Source organism: Notamacropus eugenii, chromosome 7, assembly GCF_028372415.1.
Source record: "Notamacropus eugenii isolate mMacEug1 chromosome 7, mMacEug1.pri_v2, whole genome shotgun sequence".
Lineage (NCBI taxonomy): Eukaryota > Metazoa > Chordata > Mammalia > Diprotodontia > Macropodidae > Notamacropus > Notamacropus eugenii.
Genome location: NC_092878.1, coordinates 168,373,685 through 168,390,433, shown reverse-complemented (window position 1 = coordinate 168,390,433; position 16,749 = coordinate 168,373,685). Strand labels below are relative to the sequence as shown.

The 16,749-nt window shown below is 54.9% G+C and overlaps 1 protein-coding gene across 1 annotated transcript; it reads right to left on the bottom strand.

Moving 5' to 3' along the window:
* Window positions 1–9,835: 9,835 nt before the first annotated feature.
* FRG1 (FSHD region gene 1) lies at window positions 9,836–16,263 on the bottom strand. The gene is made up of 9 exons (XM_072625588.1): window positions 15,700–16,263; window positions 15,278–15,345; window positions 15,070–15,195; window positions 14,383–14,440; window positions 14,168–14,282; window positions 13,423–13,527; window positions 12,654–12,745; window positions 11,928–12,038; window positions 9,836–10,550 (listed from the first exon to the last, which is right to left on the bottom strand). Exons 1-9 carry the CDS (start codon window positions 15,759–15,761, stop codon window positions 10,514–10,516), a joined length of 774 nt encoding a protein of 257 aa, XP_072481689.1. The 5' UTR covers window positions 15,762–16,263; the 3' UTR covers window positions 9,836–10,513.
* Between the last annotated feature and the right edge of the window lie 486 nt (window positions 16,264–16,749).

Below are 16,749 nucleotides of genomic sequence, written 5' to 3'. Positions count from 1 at the left end.
GGGAGGGAGGAGAGAGAGACAGAGGGAAATAGAGACAGAGGGGGTGGTGGTGAGACAGCGAGGTGGGGAGGGAGGGAGAGACAGAGAGAGAGGAGAGAAGAGACAGTGAAGGCAGGGAGGGAGGAGAGAAAGAGGAGAGAAGAGACAGTGAAGGCAGGGAGGGAGAAGGAGGGAGAGAAAGACAGACGAGAGAGACAGAGAGGAGGGCCCCTTGACCTGGATGCCAGCTGTGGTTGGGGAGGTGGGAGGAAAGATTACTAGGGGGGAGGGGGGAAGGAGGGGCTTGATAACAAGTACCCCTCCTCCCACTACCTCCTCCTTAGCTAATTTTGAAGGCTTCCCAAAAGTCACAGGGTGAGCTGGGCTGCGTGCGGTCAATATTCAGCTCACCGCACTGTTCAGCACCTCATGTGTGCCAAGATGGCACGGGAGCAGTCTTATGAAACAGGACATAATCCCCAGTTGCTGTGATAGGGGAACCGGAGAATTGGTGAGAAGGGCAAAAAGGCAAAGAGAGATCCAAGCCAAGGGCTGGACCCAGTTGAGGGTCCTTGGGAAAACCGATACACTTAAACCCTCTTGTCGCAAGGCAACTGAAGCTGGAGCAGTGCAGTTTGGTCAGTGAATGGCCTTACTTATCTCTTGTGAATGGGAGAGGGAAAGTAGATGAATTTTGTGCAGTAATCTCTGACAGGCAACAGCAGCCTTCCCTCTCTCTTAATTAAACATTCCCACCTCTCCAGGCCAAGGATCAGGGAATGGGTCAAATCCAAAAGCTGGAAATAATCAACCCTTCCCTTGATAGACTAAAAGCCACTGAATGCCCACTGGGTGCCAGCCTCTGGCCAGACCAGTATGCAGGCTGGAGAAGAGTGACCTATTTCAGAAAACAACCATCCCACTGGAGAAGGCAGTTCAGAAGTGATCTGCACAGGACAAGTTATTCACTTGGGCAATGTTTGTTCAACAAGAAAGTCAGCTTAAGTTATCAAAATGTCTATCAAAATCGCTGAAGTTCTTGGCTGGCTGGCAACTTCCTCACCGACACCTGCGCAGAATCCCTGAGTCACAAGGGGAGGAGCACTGCCCCCAAGCAAGGAGCTACTCTGACCACTGGCTCATTTTCTATTTTCTTTCAGTTTTTTTTATTTTCAGTTCCAAAATCTCTCCTTCCCCCCACCTATTGAGAAGACATGAAATGTGCTCTCCGGGGTACATGGGAAGTCGTTCAGAACATCTCCGCGTTAGATTGGCTCATTTTCTAAAGCAGGGGTGGCTCAATTTCTCAAAAGCCTGATATTCAAAAATTAGGTAAATCAGGACATGAATATTCAGTCCATGCAATGAGTCTTGGGTTTACAGAAGGTATAAGCATAAGTCTTTAAGTGACACACACACACACACACACACACAACAAAATCTGACCTCCTCTGGTGCATTCAAAACAGGGTCAAGTCAACCAAGATTTGATTCCCATGCCTTTGGAGGAAGAAATGAAGGAAGAAAGCTTTTATAAAACACTCTGGGAAGTCCCATTCTAATGGGGAGACACAGAGAAGGTTATGGGAAGGTCTTCTGGGGAAAAGTAGGTGATCACACTTCTTCTTCCATGACCTTTCCAGTGATAAAATCTGCCATCTGAGAGGAGAGACAGGAGGGGGCAATGAGTTGAGTCAACCCCACCCCCCACCTTGACCACCATAATGGGGTAGCCCTCTGCACAGAGGAGATCAGAGAGGGGCAGACACCTGCTAGGTCACTCAGAGAGGACACAGTAGAGCTCTCCTACATAGGGTCCTACTCTTCTCAAGGATGTTATCCCTTCCACATCTCAGGGGGTAGGGACCCTGCACCCTACAATCTGGAAAATCTGTAAAAGCTTTGGGCCCTCCCTTCATACCAGAGAAGAAGTCTGAATCATTACAGTATCACAAGATAAAACATGTTGCTATTACACAATACTATACATCTATTTTATGCATTTCTGAGTTTCTAAACTTTTTCTGTGTCATGTGCTGGCTTTCACATGCTATCTGCTTCCATAAAAACACCCCCAAAATTCCTATTTAATTTCTTATGCCACCTCACGGTCTATTGAAACCAAGATGGGGAAAGCCAAAATGGGGAAGGGAGAACTGTCCTCTCAAGAATGAGTCTAGTAGAGAATTCCTTCATCAGTCCTTTCAAATAAACTACCATGACCAGGGGCCTGGTCCATGCACGGACCTGCCCAGACACACACAAGGGAGCCACAGAGAATTAAATTTTCTGAAGACAAGATTGTCTGACCAATACTGAACCTCTCCTTTCATCCTCCTTCTCTGTTCATTTCAGCTCCTTCTGACATCCTTTTCTTGGGGCAAAGGTGTGGATGGTCTCATTCTGACCATCTACCTGGACCCTTCACCCTGACACACACAGGAACACAGACCCTGATCAGGTCCAACATCCAGGATGGCATAGGCCAGACCTGGCCTGTGAGGCAGCCCTTCCTGATCCCCCTTTCCCTCCAAGCCCAACAGGCTCTGGCCATCTCTCAGTCCAACACCCCATGGTCCCATTTTGTAAGTGCAATTTGTACCAGAAGTATGGATTATCTGGCCACCAGTTAACTATTTGTTCTTTATACACCCAAGGAAACCAAAGTATAATCTATGAGAAAATGAAGAAACTCGTGCAGGTAGTTCAAAACCTTTCAATACACCCAACCTCCTTCAGACTTTAGTCCAGTATTCGAAGCTCAGGGAGAGTAGGCCATGGTACTGTAAAAAGGGCACAGGGTCTGGGTTCAGATCTGACCTTTGATGATTCCTATCTGGATGATTTTGAGCCAACCAACTAAGCTCTCTGGGCCTCAGTTTCCTCATCTGAAAAATGAGATTGAACTAAATGTCATCTGAGGCCCCTTTCAGCACTCTATCTGTGATCCTCGGTCCTTTCAATGGCCTAAGAAAGGCTCCCTGCCTTCAGCCCTTCATAAATGAGGACCCCAACCCTTGCTGTGCTTTAGAAGTAGAATGGCTCAAGGGGTAAAATGGAAATGTTTTGCCTAACTACATGTGTACAGTCTATATCAGAATGCTTGCCTTTTCAAGGGGTGAGGGGAAGGGAGAGAATGTGGAATTCCACGTTTAAAAAATATTTTTCCCCAATGACATGTAAAAGCATTTTGACATTCTTTTTTTAAAATTAAATTCCAAATCCTCTCCCTCTCTCCTTCCCCTTTCCCTTCCTTGAAAAGGCAAGATTTGATACAGATTCAACATGTGCTATAGGTCAGTCATGCAAGACTTATTTCCCTATTACCAACGCTGCAAAAGAAAATGCAGAGCAAGAAAATGGAAAACACAGCCCAAACCAAAAGAAAACCAAGAAAGAAAAGAAGTCTGCTTTGATTCGCACCCAGACCCATCAGCTTTTGCTCTGGGGGCGCGCAGCGCTTTTCATCGTAAGTCCTTTGGCATCGTCTTGGATCTTTGTATCGCTGACATAGCTAAGTCATTCGGAGCTGATCGTCGCACAGTATTGATGTTACAGTGTACAGGGTTCTCCTGGTGGAATTCAACATTAGAAAAAGAGCATCACAAACTTGGAAAAGGGTGATTGAGAACAAAATGAAAATGAAATGAAAATCAAAAGCCCCCTGGTTGGCAGGAAGGGGGAAACATGGGGAAGGTGTTTTTATCCTATGAAGGAATCTATTCCTGTCTGTTCTACACACATCAACGACTCCCAAGCAGGTGCTGGGGGTGCTGCGCTCCTTTGATTTTTAAGGAGGAGAGTTCAAAATTGCCTCAGCCAACAGACCATGGCCTGGGGGCCAGCCTTCTGTGCTTAGCTGGGCAGGCATTTGGATGGTAGGCAGATCCCTCCCCTTCCCCCCCAGGCTTCACAAAACCCAGAGAGTCGCCTTGTGAAGCCTCTTTATAAATGCTCCTTGACTCTTCTGCTGGCCTTTTCTCCTTTATTTTCATAAAATAAGGCCTTGGTAGAAGGCCGGGACACAGAGTTACAGCCAGGTGGGGGAAACAGCTTCCTGGACAAGGAGAGAAACATGTATGAGTGTAGAAAATCCGACTCTCCCCCGACTGTGCCCACAGACTCCCCTGCCCCCCATTGTGGCCCCTCCTGATGCCCGAAGAGAATGCCTGGAGGGGATCAGTGGGGTGATTTCTCCATCCAGATTAGCCCTAAATTCTGCTACGGAGAGAACAAGGCCTGCAGGGCTCAACAGGACCTCTCCGAGCACCTTGAGCCACATTGGAGGAAGGGCAGCTCACCAGGGGAGTTCTGCCTCAGGGCTGGACCTTGTCTTTGGGGCTTGCTTCCCCATGGCCACCCTTTGTCTGTGCTCCCTGACTGGCCTGTATCCCCTTCCTAAGGTCACTCTGGTATCCTATGGAGCACTGGCTCTGGTTCGTGAGAAGCCAGCTTCAAAGCCCACCTAGGATGCTTCCTGTCTGTTCTTCCTGGCCTCAGTTTCCTCAAAGAGGTGTTGGAATTGGGGGCTCTGAGATCCCTTAGGCCTTTGTAAAGCAGCTGAGGGAGCCAAGGGCCAGAGCCAAGTGACTAGGTCAGGGCGGGATAGAATCGGTGCTCTGGGTCTGGACAGCTTTCTGGGGCCTACTGGGCTTGGAGGCACCCATCCTGGCTCTTCCGCTTATTCGAGGGATGGGGTGGGGGGTGGGGTACAACGTGAGCTCCTTGAGTTGTCTTAGTATCCACAGTGCCCAGCACGGAGCCTGGGACACACAATGAGAGCTGTTTGTTTTTTTGCATTTTTATTTTGAATTTCACATCTTCTCCCTCTTTGAACCCCACCGCCCCCCACTGGAAGGTAAGAAATCTGGCACCCATTATACCTACACAGTCGTACAAAACATATTTCCACACTAGGCAGTTATGTCTACTGAGCAGTTGGAATGATTTTGTGGTGCTGGCAGGTGACTTTGAATTTCCAAGCCTCAGTTTCCCTCTTTTACAACACACCTCCCAGGACTATTGACAGGAAAGTACTTGTCACACTTTACAGTACAATTAAGTGTAAACGCGCTACTAGTAACAGTTTTTATTGATTTCTTCAGTTTTTTCATTGCCTCAATTTTCTCCTGTAACAGTCTCCTCCCTCTCCCAGACAGCCATCCTTTACAACAATGACTTTTTTAAAAGAAAAAAGAGAAAGAGGGGAAAAAACCAGACAAAAACCACCAACAGCACGAATGCATCCAAACAGATCTGAAGATAGCTGCCCTGCTCCGCCCCCTCCTTCCCCCCCCAATCTCCCGCTTCTCCAAAGGGCAGGTGTCTTCCCACCTTTCCTTCTGGGGCAATGCCCGTTCTTTGCAGTTTCACAACCTTCATTTTTTATTGTTTTGGGTCTGTTCTATATCACTATCCTGGAGGTAACTCCAGGTATTAAGGGCTTGTGTTAGAAATGCACAACAGAGGCACCAGCTTTAACTACACAAAGGCTGATGACTGCTGGAGAGACCGGAATAACTGGAGTCCACAGGAATTGGTTTGGGAAGATAGGCAGGAGAGACAAGACTTGAGTTTGGGAGGAGACGGGAATGTGTCATTTAAGTGTGAGGAGGGCGGTGAACTGAGTGAATTCAGGGCAAGGATATTCACTCTGCCTGGGGCTCCTTCATTTTTCAGATGAGGAAACTGAGGCCTGAGAAAGTTTAGGATTTGCCTAAGGTCTCCCAGATACTAAGCAGGTCCAGCTAGGAGTATGGACCAAACCTAACCCATCTTTCCTCAGCCTTGTCTGGATGCTGAATGTAGATCTCAGCAGGAAGATGCTGCCTGGGGTCAGGGAGAGAGTGTGAAACCAGTCTGGCTTTGTACTTCCTTCTGGAGGCATCCAGCTTATGGGCATGGCCAGAGACCAATAGAGCGCATTTATGTGGTTCTGGGAAGTCTGGAAAGCTCCTTACAAATGTAGTTTCACTGAATTTTCACAAGTCTTAGGGAGTAGGTGCTATTATTTTCATTTTACAGATGAGGAAACTGAGACAGAAAGACTTGCCTTTCGAGACCAGGTCTGACCTCTGGTCTATGCAGACTCCAGGTCTAGGGCTCTATCTACTTGACTATTCTTCTGCCTTGAGGAAACGAAGGTCTTCATCTCCACGTAAATATGGAGCTGGTCTGAAGGAATTCCCAATAGGATTGTTTGGTGAGAAGGCTTTAGGCCTGAGGGGCATTTGCTGTGCTTGGCCTTTGGGCTTGTGGACCAGGCTGGGCAAAGTGCTGGGATTAGCTCAGGGCCTTGTCGGGGTAGGGATGCTCCCTATCTTTGGGTTCAGAGATGTCAGTGTGGGCTGGGCTGTGGATGGAGCCTGGTCAGCCCTGGCCCCCAGCCCTGGCAGCAGCAGATGGTGTGTGTGTGTGCAGGTGGGGAGCAGTTGGGGGGTAGGGCTGCAATCTCTTGTCTTTTACTTTGTCATTCTACTGTAATGGAACATTCTGCCGTTTGACTTGTGGTTCCTGATCTGACTCATGGTTCATACTCCCGGTTGCTGCCCTTCCCACTGATCTGGGCCGAGAATTCGATATGGGGGCTAGAGCTTTCTTTGTGCAACAGTGAATTCCTCAAATGACTCCACTGTGTGCTTGGAGGAGGGAAGGGGAAGCTGGACTGGCCACATTCAAGGAGACTGCTGACTTTCCACAAAGCCCCAAGAATTCTCAGGGAGCTTGTGCTGTGGAAAATGAGGCCAAAGTCTAACAAGGGAAGGAGAATCTCTGAGAACAGGTCAGCAAAGGCAGTGATCCCTGGCTCTGGGGGAGAGGTGAGCCAGCTACAGCCCAGGACTATAAATCATGTCTACACTGGGAGTCAATAGAGGGATCCAAAGGCAGTGGGTGCCCTTTCACAAAACGGCTGCTTTTTTGGAGGAGTTGTCCCCAGGATGTGACCTGCCCTTCCAGGTGCTAGCACCCTGTATTTCAGTGGTGCGGATGACCCACTCAGCCCATCCACATCCCTCGAGCTTTGGTAATTGAGGAGGCAGATCCAAGAAGTCTGTCAGGATTCCAGTGGGAGATTTGGACATCTGAAGCTTTGGGAGCGGCCTGTGGAGGACCCGAGCAGGGCGTTCGGTGCCCCAGAAGAGCAAAAGGGAAAGAATGGGGGTGGGCTGCTTCCCCAGCTCCCGAGGATGATAACTTCGGTGTCACTGCTGACTGACCGCACCAGAGGGAAGTTTCCCAGGCTGCTGACTGACTCGTGACTCCTGGTCCCGTGGTGGCTGGGATAATGTTTACCACCAGCTCTGCTCACAAGAGCCCTTCTCTCTTCCGACAAAGGCCCTCGAGCAGGAAGCGCACAATTTTAAGCCAAGGCAACAGCAACCGAGATCAAAGGATGATAGGGCCACTCAAAGAAGGTTGTGAGATCATCTCAACGCTTGGTCAAACATAGCAGGACTGAAGGGCCTGATGATAGGCTTCCTGTCCTTTCCAAGGGTGGAGGCCGGGTCCCCTCCTTTTAGAAATGACTCACAGTGCTGGCCGGGGTGGCCACTGGACTGCAAAGGCCCAGCCTTCTGGGAAGTCTGCTGGGGGAACCCACTCATGGTGCTACAAGTGATCAAAAGGGCAGGACAGGTCAGAAAGCCAAAAATCCCTTCTGGAAAATGCCTGAACCACTGGGGGTTTCTTTAGTGTTAGGGCGTTTGGGGTGTGTTTTTAGAGCTGGTAGGAACCTGGGTAATCATTTTGGCCAGCCATCTTATTTTAGAGCTAGGAAAATGGAGACTTGGAGAGGGCAAGGAACTGTCCCATGGATCCACTGAGGCAAGATTGGAACCCTCCCTGTTCCCCCAATGCAGGGCTTGAGGGGATGGTTTGGTTTTATTGCTGCACTCGCTCTCTAAGGACCCCAGGCCCTTTACCTGACCCCTGCCATGTGGTATCTCTCCCATCGGGATGTACCCTGCCCCCTTCCAGAGTAGCCTCAGAGTTCTGGGCAGGGCTTGGCACATTCCAGGGTAGACTCAAGGTTGGGCATGGGGGTGAGTAAGCCAGCTTCTGGAGCTCCTCCATTTTGGAGTTTGGTTTTCCCACTGCTGTGGATGTCCCATGGACAGGAGGAAAGGTTTGAAAGGTGTGTGGGGTCCCCCAAGCCTACCACTAACCTTCAATGCAGTCTCAGCATTGGAGAGTCCCAGTAACCCACTAACCCAGTAACCCAGATTGTTGCTGACTCTGCCCGTCGCCAGGGCAGTCTTGTGATTTGTGAAGGCTGAGTGGAAGGCCCAGCGTGAGTATGGATCAGGGTGCGTTCACAAGGCCTTCTGCCTAGGGGGGAGGGAGAGTGGGTCACCAGTGTGGTCCTGATGTGTACACCTGCCTGCTTCAGAAATGTGCTTAACTCACTGAGAGGCAACCTCAGCTCAAGGTGACCCATGTAGACAGGACGCTTGGATGTGGAGCTGAGGAAGGTGGGGGCAGCTAAAGAACAGGGAAAGAGAAAATTCTACAGCAGGGATGCTTATCTGCTGGACCTTGATGGGGGCAGGGAGAACAATGGCCTGGCCGTATGCCAGCATGACTCACCATTAATGGTGAGTTAGCTTGGGTATTAGGGACACAAATCAGGGCACAGATGGGGCTCAGGGGCTTCTCTGGGTAATACCGCTCCATGAGAATGGGAGAGGCACCAGAACGGACACAGGCAGTTATCATAAATGGTGGAGACCAGGGAGCCGGCTGTCCACTTTGCCCCACAGTGACGTTGGATGGCATCGCACTGTCAGGGGCTCGCAGAGGCCTGGCAGGCACTGACCCTGGTGCATGGATCATAGCTGGGGACACAGGAGAACGGTCTGGAAGACCAGGGAGACTGGAAAATGAGGAGGTAGGAATGTGGGGGAGGATCTCATGGATGAGGTCCCCCATCCATGGGATCGCTTAGGTGCCAATCGGTCAGCTTACATGAGCTCCTTTCCACATGCCAGGCAACCAGGCTCTGATTATTCTGGGAATATGTAATTGGGAACCCATTGCCTTGCTATGGAGAATGTCTGCCAGCCCAGGCAGGCAGGGGGCAGTTAACTGCTGTGGGGAGACTGAGACTCAGAGCCAGGGCTTGCCAGGACATTCTAGCAGGGGCACCTGGGAGCAACGTTGGACCTAGGAGAGAGTGGAAGGGTCTGTTCCTAAAGTATCCCGCTAGAACTTGATCTCAACCCTATAAGTGCAAGACCTGAGACACCTACTAGCAGTATGGCCCTGGGAAAGGCCCCTTTGTACAAACGCAGTTAGCAATAGTACCTCCCTCCCAGTCCACAAGGAAATGGTGCTGGTAAAGCACCGTATAATAAATGGTAGCCACAACATTTTGGCTATGGGGTCATTTCCACTGCAGGATACACCTGGTTGACTTCCTGGCCCAGTGGACAGAGCCCTGGGCTTGGTCTTCCTGAACTGAAACCCAGCCAGACGTTTCCTAGCTGTGTGACCCTGGGCAAGTCACTTAACCTCTGCCTGCCTCAGTTTCCTCATCTGTCAAATGAGTTGGAGGTGGAAACCACAAACCACTCCAGTATCTTTGCCCAGAAAACCCCAAATGGAGCCAAGAGTCTGACCGATGAAATGACTCAACAAGCCTTTCTTTGTGCGTCTGAATATTCTCACCTAGTCCCTCAGGACACAGGAGCATTGTTTGACCTTCTCTGGCCCGAGATCGAGATCACTGAGCCAATTCCCCAGACAGGGCACCCCCTTCATTCCTAGTGGAACATGTGCATTATCCCAAAGAGCTCTGAATGGGGAGTGGCTGATCTAATTCACACCCCCTCCCCATACATGACAAAGACGCCACAAAGTCAATCCAGATGAAACATTTATTGGAGGGACTAGGCTGGGTGCCCATGCTGGGCACTAGGCCTCACTGGTCCATCTCCTCATCGGTAACACGGGTGGGTGGGATGTTTTGAGGGCTCTGCCCCCTCTAGCTGCTTTCTTTCAGAGGAGCTGGAGGACTCCCAGCAGGGTGAGGGAAGCGTGGTGAGCTACAACGCAACCCGCCCCCCATATGCAGTGATGAACCCACCAATGGGAGCCTCTGCTCATGCAGGGCCCCCCCTCAGGAGGGGGAGTCCCCTGCAGGCGTAGGGAGGGGTCTTCAAGCCTTTTCCCCATGGCCTGGGCCTGCATTCAGCCACAGTTTCCCCCTCTAAGGTTTTGAAATCAAGTTCTGCTCTAAGTTTTCAGCCAAGCAGGCCACAAGACCGAACTTAGAAGCTTTGGGCCGGGGTGGGGCGCCCAGGAGCTGCCTGTGCTGCCCAGCAAGGAGAAGCCCAGGACAGTGAGTTCTCGAGGTGATGGCTCAGGGGTCCTCCTGGTGTGAAGTGCCTCCTCCGGCCAGGCCCCAAGGAGTGACGGCATGGTCATCTCTCTCCCCAACGTAAAGGACACAGCTTTTCTTTACAAAGAATCACACCCGCTGAGCGCTTTATTCAGGATGACAGTGGAAAGGAGCAGGCGGCAGACCACGCTGTCTTCATTTGCAGTATCTGTCAGCTTTCAGTTTGACTCTCCTGTTTAAACAAACAGGACAAAACCAAGAGAAGGTGAGGGCCAACCCGCCGGGCTCCAGGTGCTGCTGCCTCAGTTTCCCCCACTGTCACACACAGAGGCCGCAACGGAGGGCTCTGGGGAAGGCCTCCTCCTCTGTGAGACGGCCCTCATGTCTGGGAAGCCCTACGTATGCCCTCAGTGCAGCACCAAATGGGGTTACGGCTCCAGTCCTGTTGCCCCCCCCTGCTGGGGCTCCGGCTTGGTGCTCAGGACTGGGTAAAACCTGTCCAGGGATTTTGGCTGCAGACACGGGAGTGGACAGAAGCCTAGAATGTGCTCTCTCAGGGCTGGCCAGGGGATGGCCGGCTTCCCCTTCCCAGGAGCTCGCAGAACCCCACAGGGGCCCGCTGGCTCTCAGTCCTCTGTTCTCATTTTTCAGGATTGGAGCAAACTGAAAATTAAGCTCATCATAGAAGGGTGCATTCTGTCAGAAGGCCGTCCTTGAGGGATGCTGCCCTCCTCTATCTGAGCTAAGGCGCCCCTGCAGCCAGGACTCACTTCCCCATGCCACAGCCCTTTCCAATTATGTTCTCCCTTCAGAGAGATGAGAGAGAGCCCGACTGGCAGAAAACAGCAGATCTGGGGTCAGGATCCTGGGCCAGCCAGTTAGAGAGCCCCAGGGGGCAGTCCCCACCCTGCGGACCCTCCCTGGGCCTCAGCTTCCTTGTCTATAAACAAACCATTTGCTGGCTCCCTCTCCTCTCCCAAGGCCCCTTCCCCGCCTCAGACACTGAGCCACCTTTCTCCCCCACCCGCCACCACTCAGAGGCCCCCTCCCTCCCAGATCAGCTCCCATCAATCTAGGGAGGTCCTTTGGATTCTAGTAGCCTCAAGGCCTTCAGTTCACGGAAGAGGGAATGGAGGCCCGGGGAACCCAGAGCCTCTGACTCCGAGTCTGCTGTGTCAGGCTGCTTCTCACTGCACCGAAGTCATCAACAAACAGGAAGAAATACAGACTGAGAAAGTTCTTCTCTCTGGGCTCAAGGTGAATCCACATGAACAGGAGATCCACACTATAAAAATGTGATTCCCCTATGCTCATTCACCTTCCTCTGCCTCACCAGAATGGGAAGAGATGCCCAGGCCAGGGACTGCAGGGACGTCGGTGGGGCTTTTCAAAGGTGTGTCGTGTACACCTGCGTGGTCGTATAGGGTGTGCGTGTGTGCTCGTGCGTGTGTATGTGAGAGGGGAGGCAGGGTGGTGGCCTGGGGAATGTCTTTTTTGCTCTCTCTAGATTTCAGAATGGTTTTGTTCTATGGGGGCTGGTTTCGAACCCACTGCCCTCCCATCATGGGCTTCTGAGCAAAGGCGAGGTGGAAGAAAAGGCTAGACCTACCTGTCCAGGAGCGTCTCATGGAAAAACCCATCTTTCCGGGCCTTCTTAAGAACTCTGCTGTCTTCTTTGCTTATTTTAAGTTTGTGGTCTTGGAAACTCTGGAATTTCTTTCTGTTAAGAAAAAACACGTGTTAAACCAAACCACATAACAATAACAGCGCCTGCGTGCTTTTACATAACACTGTGACGCCTGCGAAGCAGTGATCCTATCCTCCCGTTTTTATCCTTACTGCGTAGAGGGGAAAACTGAGGCAGAGAGAGGGTCAGCGCTTTGTCCAGAGCCACACAGCTAAGTGAGGAATGGATGTGAATTCAGTCCCCATGCTCTACCCACTGCACCACCTTGGACTCCAAGACCTGGCAGGGTGCAGCAAGCCAGCAATGACCTCTTCTAGCCAAACACATAGACACCAGGCACCTTTTCTTGGCCACAGTAGCTTACACCGTTTCCAGGCTACGGAAGGGGTGCAGTCTGCACCACCGAGTGCCAAGGCACCTGTCTTGGTCCAGTCCTTACTCTATCAGAGGCTGCTGACCTTGCACGGCCCTCCCTCACTCTGATTAAATCAAAGTCAACTGCAAGTCATCTTATCACCTCCCTGATGCCATGGTCCTCTTTGAGAACAAAGGACAAACACCACAAGATGTCCGTGGGGAACACGTCAGGGAGGGTAGAGTTCAGCCACCCACTCATCCGTATCACACGTCCACCCACAGGATACGCACACGTAGTTGATCTCACACTGCTTCACGTTTCCTTTGTCTTCCTCGGGAATGTCGTCTTTCTTCTTGGTTTCTCTTTCCGCACAAGAGCGAATCTAGAGGAGAACAAGGCCGGGCATGTGTTATTCCAAACAACTTTGGGGAAAATCCCTCCAATAATAAGCAATGAAAGGGACCAGCCCCCCTCAGGAATCGGGTCTACAAGGAGGTGCTCTCTATACAGAAAGGATGGTCATGTAAAAACATCTACTCATAGCTGGGAAGGTAAAGAGAGAAGGCGCCTGGAGGCAGGCTGATGAGAGCCACTCCAGTCACCACTGGGGGAGGGTCAGAGGGACCAGACCCTGCTGGGTGCTAATTCTGCGGAGGCGCCCCCGGGCACAGTGCCAGTCCTGGAGGAAGCAGGACCTGAGTCCGAGTCTAGCCTCAGTTTCCTTGTCTACGTGAAAGATGAAGTGTGCCAGTGACCAGCAGGAAAGGGGGCAGTCTCATGGGGGAGAGGAAGGTATGCAGCCTACTGCTGACAGTAAACTGTGTGCAGAGTCAGCTAAGAGATATCCTCAGAGAAGAAGGGCTGGTAAGGAGAGGAGACGGGTAGACAGGATGAGGGATGAGAGACACGCGGACAGACGCACGGGTGGATGGCCTCTTGTGGGTGGAGGAGGCCAGCGTGAGAAGGCACGTGTGACAGGAACCTGTGCCCCCTGGGAACGCCCTCGGGCAGCCTCCAGCTCCCAGGCTTGAGCCGACCCGCAGCCCAGCAGCCGACTACCTTGATCATCTCCTCTTCTCCCGCCGTCTTGCTCTTGGCTTCTAGATCGCCGCCTTCGTTGCACCTGATAAAGCAGCTGTTGGAGGCCAGCAAAGCCATCTTCCCCTGGGTGAGGAAAGGAAAGGGAACTTGGCTAACTAAGGAAAATCCTGAATTATGGTACGATAAAGCCGTAGTCCGCCCTCTGCCAGCGAAAGGCACCAAGCACCGAGTCTGCTCCTGGCTCGTCTAAACTCCACTGGAAAGGTCACTTTCCTTAAACACCTGTCCCTAAAACGGCAGCGTCCGCGTGGGTGAAGGACGCAAAGCCAACCCTGTGAAGACTAAAGCTGCCGTCGGCCCCACGTCACCGGAGACGCGCTGCCAAAGCCTCCACGGCCCAGCAGACCGGCGAGGGGCCCAGCCCGACACCCTCCAGGCAGGAGAGGCCTTGGGAGGGCAGGCCCACCTGGGCATCGCTGGCAGACCTGTCCACGGCCCCTGGCCTGGGGGTCCCACTGGCAGCGTGTACCCCAAAGGGCAGGAGGTCAAAGGCAAGGCCCAGGGCAGCGCAGTCACGGTACAACACGGCCCACAGCAGGGGGCGCCTGACAGAGAATGGCTGGGGACACTTGGTGGGGCCAGAAGACGGCGGGCACCAGGTCAGGGCGCTGCCAAGGAGAGTGGGCAGTGCAGCCAGAGGCGGGGCAGGGCGAAGCTGGCACGGCCAGGGTGGTCACCGCGCAGCGGGGGGCCGCCCACTCACGTCCTGGAAGACCGGCTCCCACTGCTCCCGGGGTCCGATGGCGTCCGAGCGCCCCACCACCAGGCCGTCCGAGTTGATCCCCAGGTACTTCCCGTAGCCGGATTTGAGGGCGATCCTAGGGGGGGACAGGCGGAGGAGGACGGGGCGGGCCTGCCTCTGGGCGCCCCCCGCCCGGTGAGCCAGGAGGAGGGGGCGGACACGGCGGGCAGCCTTACCTGGTGTCGGACAGCTTGACCGCTGTGAGCTGCTCGGGGGGGCTGGGGCCCTCGTCATCTGGGGAGCAGGGAGGTGAGAGGACGGGCTGTCCCTCAGGCTGCGGGCCTGGGCGGGGCACCCCCCTGAGGCGGGCTTGCCCCTCCCCCGCCCCCACGTCACACCACGCCCCGCCCCTCAGGGCCCCTCCCCCTCCCCAGGCCCCGCCCTGGCCCCTCCTCCCCCGCCCCACGTCACACCACGCCCCTCCCCAGGACCCGCCCCGGCCCCTTCCCCATGGGGCCCCTCCCCCTCTGTCCCTCCCCTTCCCCATGGGGCCCCTCCCCCTTCCCTCCTCCCCCCCCCCCGCCCCACGTCACACCAGGCCCCTCCCCTCCCCAGGACCCGCCCCGGCCCCTTCCCCATGGGGCCCCTCCCCCTCTCCAAGGCCCCGCCCCCTCTGTCTCTCCCCTTCCCCATAGGGCCTCTCCCCTCCCCCCTCCGCCTCACGTCACACCAGGCCCCTCCCCTCCCCAAGGCCCCGCCCCTCAGGGCCCCCCTTCCCCAGGCCCCGCCCTCTTTCCACGGGCCCCTCCCCTCCCCAAGGCCCCGCCCCTCAGGGCCCCTCCCCTCCCCAGGCCCCGCCCTAGCCCCGCCTCACGTCACAGCAGGCCCCTCCCCCTCCCCCTCGGCCCCGCCCCTCCCCGCACCTGCCCCGCGCGGCGCCCCCAGCGTCAGCAGCCCGTTGTCCAGCGCCAGCACGTAGCGGCCCCGCTCCATCTCGATGGCCACGGTTCCGGAGATCTCCCCGAAGCTCCGCACGGCCCACCAGCTCCCTGGGGGCGCAGGACTGGGTCAGCGCCGGCTCTGACCCCCCCCCCCCCAGGCCCGGGCGCCCCGCGGCGGGCACGCACGCACCCACGCAGTCCAGCTGCCCCTCCTCCTCCTCTTCACGCCGCCTCTTCTCCCGGCCCTTCCTCTTCTTGCTGCAAGACACAAGGGGAGGCGCGTGACGTCACGGCCGTAAGGGCACGCCCCCCTCAGGACGGCCAGGGAGGGTCCTCGGCTCCCCCCCCACCCCGGAGGCGGCCCCGGGTTCACATCCAGGCTGAGGCGCATCCCAGCGAGGTGGCCCCGGGCCGGGCGCCTCGCCTCCGCCCGCCTCGGTTTCCCCCCTCCCTCCCGGGGCTGCGCCCCTAGGCCGAACGCAGTGGACACCGGCGCTGGGCCACGCGCATGCGCGCTCCCGGCCCCGCCTCCATCCGGGCCTCTCCTCCTGGCTCCCGGAGCGCCCGCTCGCTCATCCCCCGCCCCGCCCCCGCCCCGGCCCCCGGCCTCACCTCTTGGCCTTCGCGCCCTTCAGCACCAGCTTGGTGGACTTGACCGAAGCGTACTCGGCCATGACGGCGGCGGAGGCCGAGAGCTCCCGAGCCGGGTCCAAGCCACCGCGAACGCCGCTCCAGCGAGCCCCGCCTCCGGGGCTGCGCAGGCGCACGAAGCACTTCCGGTGCGTCCCGCTTCCGGATCCGGCCCGGAACTTCCGCTCCGATCCCGCCCGGGGCGCTTCATCGCCCCCGTGTGGAGAGGAGGACCTATGGCAGGCGTTCCCTGCTTTTGGTGGCTCTGCTTCACGAGTAACGCTGCTACCACCCCCATTTTACAGGGGGGGAAACCGAGGCAGCCTCAGAGACACCGCGGGACGCCAAGAAGGGGCCGACCCGCGTGGGTGGAGGGAGCTTCCTCACTGGGAGGGCCAGCCCTCATCCTGAGATGCCGTGCGCACGTGATTCCAGAAGGGTAGCCCCTCGAGGGCAGGGCCGTCTCCCCTCCCCCTCCCCCATGGTATACAGCAGGCGCCTCATAAATGCTTATCATCAATGAAATCTCATTACTTCTGTGCTGGCAGGGTCGTCTTCGGCATGGAAGGATGACACAATCCTGGGAGTAGCCTCAGCACCCGCTGTCCTGCCTGTCTCCCCCTCTCTCCCCTCCCCTCCCCTTCCCTTCCCCTCCCCTCCCCTTCCCCTCCCTCCCCTCCCTTCCCCTCCCCTTCCCCTCCCTTCCCCTCCCTTCCCCTCCCCTCCCCTCCCTCTGCATTTTTGAGACTATACTCAGTACTGCTTTTCTCACCCTTTTCTGGACTAGGAGGGCTACTCCATTTCTCCTAAGGGATTCTTGCCCGTAGTAGTATGTGTAGTCATCCCCTGAATTAAATCCACCCATTCCTGTCTATTTGGGTTCACTGGCACCCAAGCTGTGGGTGCCTAATCTTTCCACCTCCTGCCTGACAACATCCAGCTCCCCTTGGTTCATAGATCTTACATTCCTGGTTCCTGTGCAACCCTGATCTTCACAGCTTCGGACCTTTCCTTTCAGCACCGGATGCGTCT